This window comes from Budorcas taxicolor, chromosome 14 (assembly GCF_023091745.1).
Source record: "Budorcas taxicolor isolate Tak-1 chromosome 14, Takin1.1, whole genome shotgun sequence".
Lineage (NCBI taxonomy): Eukaryota > Metazoa > Chordata > Mammalia > Artiodactyla > Bovidae > Budorcas > Budorcas taxicolor.
The window spans coordinates 49,711,864-49,724,825 of record NC_068923.1 but is presented as its reverse complement, the minus strand read 5'-3'; the positions used below and the strand labels follow the sequence as shown (position 1 = coordinate 49,724,825).

The following is a 12,962-nucleotide window of genomic DNA, read 5'->3' as shown; positions in this document are numbered from 1 at the left end:
AGTACCTGGGTGAAGCAGTATTTGTCAGTTTTCTCTACTTTCTTCCCCTTTCTATACTGTGCTCTATACAGCCCACACTTTAGGGGTGCGGACTTATACTCCACCTCCTTGAGAACAGAGTAGAAACATGAATTACCTGGAATTCTTCTGCATTGGAGATCTGTCTCTTCTCCCACTTGTATATTTATCCCAGCATTTATTTACATCAGTGTGGACTTTATGGATGTTTTAAAATAATTTGGGTTATAATATAACACTACAGTTGACCCTTTAACAATGAGGGGGTTAGAGACACTGACCCTCCAAGCAGTTGAAAATTGCAGTGTCGATCCTCTGAATGCATGGTTTAACCAACCATAGATTGTGTAGTACTGTAGTATTTACTACAGAGAAGAAAAAAAAAAACTGGCTTGTAAGTGGACAGGTACAATTCAAATCTGTGTTAAGGGTCAACCGTATTTTTATTTTCTTGCTTATGTCTGCTTGGGGTATTGGGAACTCTTGCAGTTGGCTTCTATGCCCCTTTGTGCTCCCATAATTGTGGAGCTTTGTTTCTTTGGGGGTTTTGTTTTGCTTTTAGTACTGCCCTACTTTTTGTCACAAGATGCTCCAGGTTCAAGTTGTATATTTCCTGTCCCTGTCCTGGAATCAGGCCATTTCTATGGAAAATGGTATTGGAAACCAATACCTGAATGCCACTGGAAGGACTGATGCTGAAGCTCCAAAACTCTGGTCAACTGATGAGAAGAACTGACTCACTGGAAAAGACTCTGATGCTGGGAAAGACTGAAGGCAGGAGAAGGGGATGACAGAGGATGAGATGGTTGGATGGCATCCTGACTCAATGGACATCAGTGAGCAAACTCCAGAAGACAGTGAAGGATAGGGGAGCCTGGTATGCTGCAGTCCATGGGGCTGCAGAGAGTCGGATACCACTGAGCAACTGAACTGAACTGAACCCTGTCTCTAGTGTTATCTGTGACACAAGGGAAAGGTTGCTGGATTGGAAGATAAGGCAGGTGTCTGGACCAACCCTCTTAACCTATCAGTGCTTTAGGTTGTTTAGATCACTCCTCCATAAACTGAGATTTTACTCGCCTCACTCATGGGATAACTGTGAAGCTAAAATGTGTCAACATGGTTTTCTAAAATATTTAATTTTCTATTAAATTCTATCTTGGGGTTGCGGTCTGCTGCAATAAGCTGAGAGCCAACTCCAATAAATACTAATACCGGAGTATTTTTCGGTTATCATTCAAAAAGCCAGCTAGCCTTCTGTAGGAATCAATGTCTTTGCCCATCACTCACAGGCTGTCTTGCATAGGTGGCAGACTTGTCAGTTACTTTCATTCTGAAGCCTATACTGAGCAGCAGGCTTAATGAGGGCTTCCCTTGTGGCTCAGCTGGTAAAGTATCCGCCCACAATGCGGGAGACAGAGGTTCAATCCCTGGGTTGGGAAGATTCCCTGGAGAAGGAAAAGGCTACCCACTACAGTATGCTGGCCTGGAGAATTTCATGAACGGTATAGACAATGGGGTCGCAAAGAGTCGGACACGACTGAGCGACTTTCACACACACAGGGTCAATGAGATTTAGACATCTCATAGAGTAATACAAAACAAGGTCTCAGTGACTTGCTAAAAGAAAAAAGAGAAATATCAATAACCTCAGATATGCAGATGACACCACCCTTATGGCAGAAAGTGAAGAGGAGCTAAAAAGCCTCTTGATGAAAGTGAAAGAGGAGAGTGAAAAAGTTGGCTTAAAGCTCAACATTCAGAAAACAAAGATCATGGCATCTGGTCCCATCACTTCATGGGAAATAGATGGGGAAACAGTGTCAGACTTTATTTTTTTGGGCTCCAAAATCACTGCAGATGGTGACTGCAGCCATGAAATTAAAAGACGCTTGCTTCTTGGAAGGAAAGTTATGACCAATCTAGATAGCATATTGAAAAGCAGAGATATTACTTTGCCAACAAAGGTCCGTCTAGTCAAGGCTACGGTTTTTCCAGTGGTTGTGTATGGATGTGAGAGTTGGATTGTGAAGAAGGCTGAACGCCGAAGAATTGATGCTTTTGAACTGTGGTGTTGGAGAAGACTCTTGAGAGTCCCTTGGACTGCAAGGAGATCCAACCAGTCCATTCTAAAGGAGATCAGTCCTGGGTGTTCTTTGGAAGGACATGCTAAAGCTGAAACTCCAGTACCTTGGCCACCTCATGCGAAGAGTTGACTCATTGGAAAAGACTTTGATGCTGGGAGGGATTGGGGGCAGGAGGAGAGGGGGACGACCGAGGATGAGGAGTTGGAGATGGACAGGGAGGCCTGGCGTGCTACGATTCATGGAGTCGCAGAGTCGGACACGACTGAGCGACTGAACTGGATCCTCTTATCAACTCAACGGGTTATTCTCATTTTACCGACTAGTAAAATTTATGAATCTGAGAAAAACTGAGGAGCCCATGAGAGGCGGAGGCGGGATTCGAACCAACGATTGACTCCGAGCCGGGGGCCCTCAGCAAGCAGCCCGATCCCCGACCCCTGAGGTAAAGCGCTGCAAACCAGGCCTCAGTCGCGCGCTGCGGTTCCCGCTCCCTGCCCGGGCGCGCCCAACACTCACCCTCGGCGCTGTCGCGGGTGCGATGGAAGTCGTCGGAGCGGCCGTCACGGAAAGCCCGGCAAAGCGAAAGGCAGAGGAAATCGAGCATCCAGCCGGCAGCTACCGCCTCTGCCTCAGCCACCAGGCCCGCGTCCTCCTCCTCCTCAGGGGCCCCCAGCTGTACCTGGCACTCGAGCAGTTCCTGGCATTCAAACTGCTCCTGATCATCTGTCACCGTGTCCGCCACCCGCTCCTCCGAGGAACCCGCATCCTCCCCGTCCGCACGCCCTCGCGGGCTCTGAGCCGCAGAGGCGGTATCCTCCGCCATGTTAAACACCTCGCGCAGCTTCTGGCCTTTCCGGCGCAGAGCGATTACTGGCTCGCGCCGCGCGGAGCGAGCCCACGGCAGGCGGCCTCTTCCGCCTGAGGGAAAACACCAATCAAACACCGCCGGGATGGGCGAGCGGCTCGAGCCTGGCTTTGGATTGGCCGAGACCTGCTCCAGCCTCTGCATGTTGAATTCACCCGCCACCCTGCAGTGCCGCTTTGTTGGTAAACCAGAGAAGTTCAGGCTAGACCTGGAGAGAGGACAGGAGGTGGTTGTTGTTCAGCGGTTCAGTCGTGTCCGACTCTTTGCGACCCCATGGATTGCAGCACCCCAGGCTTCCCTGTCCTTTACCATCTCTCGGAGCTTGCTCAAACTCCTGTCTGTGAGTCGGCGATGCCATCCAACCATTTCGTCCTCTGTTGTCAGTCTGCCTTTAGTCTTTGCCAGCATCAGGGTCTTTTCCATTTTAACTAACCGTGTTGTTCTAGACGATGTTGCATTTTAGCACAAGAATAGAATAGTTCCCCCACCTCCTGGGGGAGGTGTTTTAACTAGAAAAAGAAAACATTTTTAACTTTTCCCAGTTAAAATGGAGAAACATTTTACTCGTTTGTGCTTCAAAAGAGATAGATAATTAAAATGTCACTATTTTTCTAGCATAACACTTTAAATCCTAATGTACTCTTAACAGTTACTATGCAATCAGGAAGCAAAACTCTTTCAACAGACAGATCCGTGCTTTCCCAATCTTAAGGAGCGTCAGAATCAGTCCCGAGGCTTGTTGGGCATCACACCTATAATTTTTGTCCTGTAGGTTTGGATTGGGATCCTTAATCTGCAAGTCCTTTGTTCGCAGGTGAGTGATACTAAGGCTGCCGGTTTGGGGACCAAATTTTGAAATTATTGCTCTAGAAAGAGTCTGTTATTATGGAAAAGAATTTCAGTCAGGACCTGAAATAGATTATAAAAATTCAGCTTGTACAACAGTAAAGTGAAAGTGTAAGTAGCCTCTGACTCTTTGCAACCCTGTGGAATGTAGCCTCCCAGACTCCTCTGTCCTTGGGATTCTCCAGGCAAGAATACTGGAGTGGGTTGCCATTACCTTCTCTAGGGTATCTTCCCAACCCAAGGATCCAACCCAGGTCTCCCATATTGCAGGCAGATTCTTTACTGTCTGAGCCACCAGGGAAGCCCAGTGGCTTCCTGTATTCACAACAATAACTGAATACTTAGTTTGAATTTTCAAACTTACCTTGGAGCACAAGAGGGGACTGAGGGGAGAGGGGTCTGGTTATGTTCTATTTTTCTATGTAGGTGACCATCAATGGTCACTTTATGAACATGCATGGAACGTGATATATGCACTTTTCAGTACGTGAGTTATAATTGAACAAAAAGCTTCCTTTAAAACCCTGTTTGTAACATATCCAGTGTTATCAAACCCTTTATATTTTAATTTTTCACATTTATTATTGCCTTAAGGCTGAAATGTTGAGTCATCAAAGGACTATATTGTAGCCTTTAAGAATGCCTAAGTTGGGGACTTTCCTGGTGATGCAGTGGCTAAGACCCTGTGCTGCTAATGCAGGGGACCTGGTTAGAACCCTGGCACAATGGTCTTTGAAGATCCTGCCCCCTGCAGCTAAGACCTGGAGCATTTGTGTGTGTTAAGTCACTTCAGTTGTGTCCAACTTTTTGTGACCCTATGGACCATAGCCTGCTAAGTTCTTCTGTCCATGGGATTCTCCAGGCAAGAATACTGGAGCGAGTTGTCATTTCTTTCTCCGGGGGATCTTCCTAATCCAGGAATTGAACCCATGTCTCTTATGTCTCCTGCATTGGCCGGCTGGTTCTTTATCACTAGCACACCTAGACCTGGCACAGCCAAATAAATATATTTTATATATATATATATATAAAAGAATACCTAGGTTGGAATTCCCCTACCATATATACCCATTAGCTGTGTGACCTTGGATTAACTATGCCTCAGTTTTCTGTTTACTGGGTATACTAGTAATACCATCATTACAGTCTCCTTGGAAAGATTAAAGGAATTGATAAATGTAAAGACTTTAAAAGGAAACCAGGAACTAGGTAAGTGCTCTGTAACATTAGCTGGAAAAGCAGGACATTTGTGCTACTCAGAGAGTAGTGAGTCAGAAGGAATTGTTCCTTTAGACTCCAGTAGTCCCATGGAAAGTAAGTCCTATTTGTAAACAATATAGAGGACTGCTGCTGCTACTGCTAAGTCACTTCAGTCATGTCCGACTCTGTGTGACCCCATAGACAGCAGCCCACCAGGCTCCCCCGTCCCTGGGATTCTCCAGGCAAGAACACTGGAGTGGGTTGCCATTTCCTTCTCCAATGCATGAAAGTGAAAAGTGAAAGGGAAGTCGCTCAGTCATGTCAGACTCTTCGCGACCCCATGGACTGCAGTCTACCAGGCTCCTCCATCCATGGGATTTTCCAGGCAAGAGTACTAGAGTGGGGTGCCATCGCCTTCTCGGATATAGAGGACTAGGCCTAAGGAAATAAAAAGATAAGGTATAAAGAAAATGACCCTAGATGAGTGTCAGATTTCTACTCCACTTTGAGGCAGTGGACACAATGTAACATTACTGGTAAAGAAGCTTCTTGCTCATGAAGAGTTCTTCCCTTTGCAGAGTTAGTAAATTAGTGAGGACTGAAGGTATGTGTGGAACTAAAATGAAGCAGATTTCAGGATTGGAAACATGTTAGACAATTCTAATCCTAGGCTTCCCTAGTGGTTCAGATGGTAAGGAATCTGCCTGCAATTCGGGATACCTGGATTGGATCCCTGGGCTGGGAAGAAGATATCCTAGAGAAGGGAATGGCAACCCACTCCAGTATTCAAGCCTGGAGAATTCCATGGACAGAGGAGCCTGGCAGGCTACAGTTCATGGGGTCACAAAGAGTCGAACATGACTGAGTGACTAACACAATCCTTTAGAGCTTTTAAAATATTTAGAAGATCTTGGTAGCCCCTTGAGATTTTTTAGACTGGTATTTCATGTATTATAGGATTAGTATATGACTGTCAGACAATAGGCATCAGTGTTGTACTGTCTTACCCTGTAAGGGCATGTAGTTTGTTAAATGCTGAAGTCAGGCTGACTGTCCGTGATCACATAATTTTGTTGCTTTATTAAAAAAAAAAAAGCCTTCTGGTGTATGTCTTTAATAAGTCGCCAGTTAGCCAGTATTTTTAATAAAATGCATCTGCCCATAGTGAAAGCAATAACATTGCACAGGAGTATAAGGATATGTCTACAAACAGCTGGGAACCCAGGGGAAGAATGCTGTTTCTATTTCCTCCTGGAAATGAGTCAACTCTGTATGATGCAAGGTATCCTGGTGATGGTTTCTACCCCTGAATAAAAAATAAGGGGAAATCTCTTGACCACACAGCACTAAGAAATACATTCTATGGATAGTCTCTACTTATTAAAGCCTCTACTAAATTTTTTCAACATTCTTTTTAAAAAACAAATTTTTTTTTGGTCTTGCCTCACGACATGTGGAATTATAGTTTCCTGACCAGGACAGAACCCACACCCCCTGCACTGAAAGCAAAGAGTCTTAACCAATGGACTGCTGGGGAAGTCCCAAGTCTCTATTTATTTAAGTGAATGAGCCCGATATGAATTTTTCAATTTTCTAGGAGCTTTATTTAGAAAAGAAAAAGCTGAAATTCATTTTAATATCATAGTTCATTTAACCTAACATATCCAAAATATCAGGGCTTCCCTGGTGACTCTGGTAAAGAACCCGCCTGCCAATGCAAGAGACTCAGGTTTGATCCCTGTGTTGGGAAGATCCCCTGGAGAAGGAAATGACAGCTCACTCCAGTATTCTTGCCTGGTAATTCACATGGAAAGAGGGAGCCTGGAGGGTTATAGTTCATGGGGTCACAAAAGAGTCAGATACAACTTAGTGACCAAACAACAAAAATATCAACAACCCCAAATATCATTTCAACCTGTAATCAATATATAAAATATAAAAATGATTGAGATATTTTACATTGTTTAAATGTCTTTGAAATACAGCACCTATTTTACATTTATAGACATCTGTTTGGAGTTGTCATGTTTCACATGCTCAAATAGCCAAATAAGGCTAGTGGCTATAACTGTAGGACAATTCTATACAGTACAGGTAGAAATTCAGGCTCTAGAATCAGAGATTTTGATTTGAATTCTTTCTCCACCACTTTCTACAGCACAATTAGGGAAATTTCTGGTTTTAAAAGAAGTATCAGTTTTTTACCCCCATGGACTTCTCAGAGCTACATACTCACCTGTACACTAATATGGATTATGAATTTCTAAGAAAAACATAGCGTAAAACGTATGCTCTAATTTATCATTACACTCTTTTTTTCACATGACAACCTATGTAATTATTGTACCAATAAATATACTTTGATGCTTTAAACTACTATACCAATATATACAGATACCAGCTATTAAGATGATTCCATGATCTCTAAGGGGAATGCCCCGGTGGCTCAGTGGTAAAGAACTCTCCTGCAATGCAGATGCCGCTACAGATGTGGGTTCTATCCCTGGGTCAGGAAGATCCCCCGGAGGAGGGCATGGTAGCCCACTCCAGTATCCTTGCCTGGAGAATCCCATGGAGAGAGGAACCTGGCGGGCTACAGTCCATAGGATAGCAGAGAGTTAGACACATGTGGATGTTGACTTGATCTCTAAGGGTTATAGTAAACTCAGTATCACTCGATCCAGTGGATCATACCCTCATCCTGGATGTATTTTCTTTATTTGACTTACAGGATCCATCCTTTTTAAATTTTCCTCACATCTCACTAGTCACTTCTCTTCAGTTTTTAAACTTTTGGATACTCACTGTAATTTTCTAGTTGATCTTCTCTCCTCCCGTTCTTTAAAATTGTCAATGGGAATTCCCTGGTGGTCCAGTGGTTAGCACTCTGCACTCTCAGAGCTGGGGGCCTGGGTTCAATCCCTAGTCGGGGAACTAAAATTCCACAAGCTGCACATGGCAGAGCCAAAAAAACTAAAAAATGAAATAAAATAAAATTGTCAAGATCCTATTGAGGGACTTCCATGGTTTTCCAGGAGTTAAGAATTTGCCTGCCAATGCAGGGAACATGGGTTCAGGAAGAGCCCACATGCCTCTGAGTAACTAAGCCTGCTGCTGCTGCTGCTAAGTCGCTTCAGTCGTGTATGAGTCTGTGTGACCCCATAGCCGGCAGCCCACCAAGCTCCCCCGTCCCTGGGATTCTCCAGGCAAGAACGCTGCAGTGGGTTGCCATTTCCATCTCCAATGCATGAAAGTGAAAAGTGAAAGTACAGTCGCTCAATGGTGTCTGACTCTTTGAGACCCCATGGACTGCAGCCCACCAGGCTCCTCCATCCATGGGATTTTCCAGGCAGGAGTACTGGAGTGGGGTGCCATTGCCTTCTCCAACTAAGCCTCATGTGTCACAACTACTCAACCCATGTGCAGCAATGCAATCCTGAAGCCCACGCAGCTAGAGCCTGTGCTCTGTAACAAGAGAATCCACTGTGTGCAAGCAGAGAGCGCCGTGCTTTCAGAAACTAGAGAAAGTGAGAGGGTAACAGGCAGGAAGGCCAGAGGTCCCCAAGCGGCAGGAGAAAATAAACTGCAAGTGGCAGACGTTTTTTCCCTACTCTACACAAATTAAAAGAGCCTTCTTTTGATTCTGTGTTGATGATACCTGGTTCTGCCTTGAGCTAACCAATGCATTTTTCTTACGTTAATGAAACTATGTATTTGCTTTGAAATTTTCCTTTCTTCAGAATGGTTCTGCCTAAGACTAATATTTTCTTTTCTCAAACCTTGGGCTGATAATGGCTCAACAACCAGAATTTCTCTCAATTGTTTTATGGCCAGGGGGATGACACACCTCATGCCATCCTGTCTCAAAAGTGTATATTATGGGAGAGGGGCCCAGTGAGATGGCTAAACTCCCTCTAGCCTTGAGATGTCTCTCTTACCTGATTAATAGCTTTCTAACAGACATAATGGGCTTCTCTGTGGCCCCAATGGTAAAGAATCTGCCTGCAATGCAGGAGAACAGGGTTCGATCCCTGGGTTGGGAAGATCCCTTGGAAAAGGAAATCGCAACCCACTCCAGTATTCTTGCCTAGAGAATTCCATGGACGGGGGAGCTTGGTGGGCTACAGTCTGTGGGGTTGCAGAGAGTTGGACATGACTGAGCGACTAACCCAAGCAACAGACATAAAACACCTTGCTAAAAACTAGCAAAGGGGCACTCTTTCTGTTCCCTTCTGATGTCTATGTCAGAAGCGTTCGCTATCTCTATTACACTTTAATACAACTTTGCTACACAAAAAGCTCCAAGTAGTCAAGCCTTGTCTCTGACCCTGGATCAAAATACTTTCCTCTGAAGGTCATGAATCCTGCATAACACATGACTGGAAGCAGCGACCTTTCAAAAGTCTGCGCAGCAGTGAAGACTGCTGCTCTTCCTTGTGGTGCACCGGCCCTAGGATGCCAGGCTTCAGTACTTGCAACCCTCGGGCTCAACAGCGTGGACTCAGTAGTTGTGCCTTGGGCCACTTAAGTTGCAGGTGGATTCTTAACCACTGGACCACCAGAGAAGTCCCATAAAATCTTCTTAAAAAGAAAAAATTCAGAGTATAATGGACCTTATGTGTGTGCTAAGTTGCGTCGGTCATGTCTGACTCTTTGTGACCTCATAGGCTATAGCCACCAGGGTCCTCTGTCCGTGGGATTCTCCAGGTAAGAATACTGGAGTGGGTAGCCACGCCTTCCTCCAGGGGACCTTCCTGATCCCTAAGGGATCCCCTAAGGCTTGTGCATTGCAGGCAGGGTCTTTACCGCTGAGCCACCGGGATAGCCCACAACTGGACCTTAGTACTAAATAAAGATTTGACCAACATTGCCTTTCCAAATTAACCAATTATTTGACTAAGCAGACTGAATTGACTACTTTTTGTCAGCCCTGGTGACACCTTTACTCTTCCCAGTAGAGGTCACTATGTAACAAATTCTTTGATTAAAAAAATATGTATAGTATAATTCCTCCCATGTGGAAAACAAACAAACAAACACCAAACTGAAATTCTTTCTTACTAGATCCCTTGTAATCCAAATAGGCAGAGGAGCCAAGCACGAGATGGGATGAGGGCCGGAGATCCAAGAAGCTTGTGTGAAAGCCACTGCACAAAGACAAGTAACATTCATGCATGTGGCTTAGTGTGTTTGCTCTTTTGGTTTCAGGAATTTCTTCCGATTTCAAAAATCTAAGATTCCACTCTGTGCTCTCCACAGAGCGCCAATGTGATACCTGCTCGGACTAAACCCGTATGAATCAGGAGGCTTACAGCAGGGCACCACTCAGTTGGAGGATGGTGTCTTCTTCTGAGTCTGTCTTTCACGGCCTTTCTTTTGAGTAGGAGAGCCTGGACTTCTTTCTGTGACAGCTTTTTTTTTTTTTTAATGGAACACTTCACAAATTTGCATGTCATCCTTGTGCAGGGGCCATGCTAATCTTCTCTGTATGTTCCAATTTTAGGATATGTGCTGCCAAATGAATCGAGTATGACAGCCAGATTTTTTTAAAAAAGCAAAAGTATGGGAATTTCCTGGTAACCCAGTGCTTAGGGCTCTGTGCTTTCGCTGCAAAGGCCTGGGTTCAATCTTCAGTCAGGGAACTAAAATCCTGCAAACCACACAGCAAAAACGTAAATAAGCAAAATCAGCAAAAGCAAACACTTTCAGGCCTCTGGAAGCCCAAACCCAGAACAGCACAGTGTCCCTTCTTCCATGCTTAGTTGGTCAAACAGAGCCAGAAAGCCATTGCAGATTCAGTGGTGGACAAGTAGGCTTCACATCTTGATTGGAGGAGGAATATGCCTGCAGCAGGATGAGATGAACTGTCGAAGGCTCGCCTTGTGAACAGGGCTTCCCGGGTGATGCTATTGGTAAAGAACCTGGCTGCCAAGGTAGGAAACGAAAGAGATGAGGGTTCGATCCCTGGGTCGGGAAGATCCCCTGGAGGAGGGCATGTCAATCCACTCTAGTATTCTTGCCTGGAGAATTCCATGGACAGAGGAGCCTGGTGGGCTAAGGTCCTAGGGTAGAAAAGGGTCAGACATGACTGGAGCAACTTAGCACGCACCCACACATTCTTGTGAACCACATACCAATGTCTAACTGAATGTGGAAAAATAAGACACTGGAGTCAAAGGGTGAGTCTAGGGTGGTTACCCAAGCAGAGTTGTATCTAACAGCCAAAATGACTCAACATGGGAGAGGGAAACTAATACGTGTTGTTGTTCAGTTATTCAGTCGTATCCAACTCTTTGTGACACCATGGACTGCAACACACCAGGCTTCCCTGTTCTTCACCATCTCCCTGAGTTTGCTCAAACTGATGTCCATTGATTTGCTGATGCCATCCAACCATCTCATCCTCTGTCATCCCCTTCTTCTGCCTTCAATCTTTCCCAGCCTCAGGATCTTTTCTAATGAGCCAACTCTTCAAATCAGGTGGCCACACTATTGGAGCTTCAGCTTCAGCATCGGTCCTTCCAATGAATATTCAGGGTTGATTTCCTTAAGGATTGTCCTGTTTGATCTCCTTGCAGTCCAAAGGACTTAAGAGTCTTCTCCAGCAGCACAGTTCAAAAGCATCAGTTCCTTGGCTGTTAGCCTTCTTTATAGTCCAGCTCTCACATCCATACATGACTACTGGGAAAACCATAGCTTTGACTATTCATTTGTTCTAGCTACATTTCAAATCCTTTGCAGCCACCTGTGGCTGTGCTGTGCCGTGCTCAGTTGCTTCAGTCATGTCTGGCTGTTTGCAACCCCATGGACTGTAGCCCGCCAGGCTCCTCTGTCCACAGGATTCTCCAGGCAAGAATACTGCAGTGGGTTGCTGTGCCAGAATACAAATGTTTCTGTCAAGTAGCAAATCAAGTAGAAGGAGACAACATAAGAACAACAGTTAAGAGTAGGTAGACTGTTCTGCATATGGCATTTTCCTGTTAGCTGGCTGTGAGATGGTCAAATAGGAACTTCTACAAGCTCTGTAGCTGGGGGAAATGTTTAGCTTTTATGCAGCAAGCACCATGGAGGCCCATGTGTCTTTCCCAAAGGTCTTTCATCCTGACCAGACTAAGGTAGAATCCATCCTCCCACTAAAAGGATGAGATCATAAAATACCCCTTTCATTACCACAACCTGGGCAGAACCCAGAAGCAGATGGCCAGACAATATGGAAGCTCTAATTAGGGAGAGAAAGCTGCAGGACCACCAAAATAGAAGGAAACATCTTCCCTTCGTAGTAACTAAGCAGTTGTAGGCATTTTGCAGAGCATTTTGAAAGAAAATAAAGGCTTATTTTTGTCTGAGTGTGCTATACAAGGTCCTGGTGAAATTCTACTGCTCCAAGTGCTTTTTTTTTTTTAAACCATACATTCCACAGGGAAGTATTTTTGGTCTTGATTTTTAAAGGCTTTGAAGAACTTCTGCTGTTCTTAACTCTGGAAGGACTGAAAGTGATAAACGTTTCAATTTTATGCACTTAATGTTCTGTGGTCCATGCAGACTCTCTTGACAACCTCTAGTATTATTATGACAGCAGCAAAGATAATAATAGCTGGTATTTAAGAGAGACATTTAGCTTTTGTAAATGGATGTTCACATTTATTATTTATTTTTATCTTATTTTGTTTCCTTGGTGGAGCTGGGTTTCCCATGGCTCATGGAACTCTAGATATGCTGTAAGTATCAGAAACTGTGAAACAGGGAATTCCCTAGTGGCCCAGTGGTTAAGACTTGTGCTTTCCCTGACAAGGACCAGGGTTCAATCCCTGATTGGGGAAGTAAGATCCTGCAAGCCATGGTTAGCCAAAAACAAACAAACAAAAAAAGAAACTGTGCAAAAGGAAACGATGGCACCCTTGTGTCTATTTCCTTTTAATTATTTGGGCATTTTATTATTCTCTTCT

At 44.6% G+C, this 12,962-nt stretch overlaps 1 protein-coding gene and 1 non-coding gene across 3 annotated transcripts in view; both read right to left on the bottom strand.

Moving 5' to 3' along the window:
- The window catches only part of TERF1 (telomeric repeat binding factor 1), a 39,823-nt gene extending 36,881 nt beyond the window's left edge, over positions 1 to 2,942 (bottom strand). For both annotated transcript variants that reach the window (XM_052651538.1, XM_052651539.1), the window contains exon 1: positions 2,622 to 2,942. In XM_052651538.1, coding sequence (XP_052507498.1) covers positions 2,622 to 2,928 — 307 coding nt within the window. In that variant the 5' untranslated portion in view covers positions 2,929 to 2,942. The remainder of the gene's footprint in view (positions 1 to 2,621) is intronic.
- Positions 2,943 to 10,437: 7,495 nt separating this feature from the next.
- LOC128059692 (U6 spliceosomal RNA) lies at positions 10,438 to 10,547 on the bottom strand. Its single transcript, XR_008200620.1, has one exon. It is a non-coding gene; the product is annotated as a U6 spliceosomal RNA (small nuclear RNA).
- Positions 10,548 to 12,962: the final 2,415 nt, after the last annotated feature.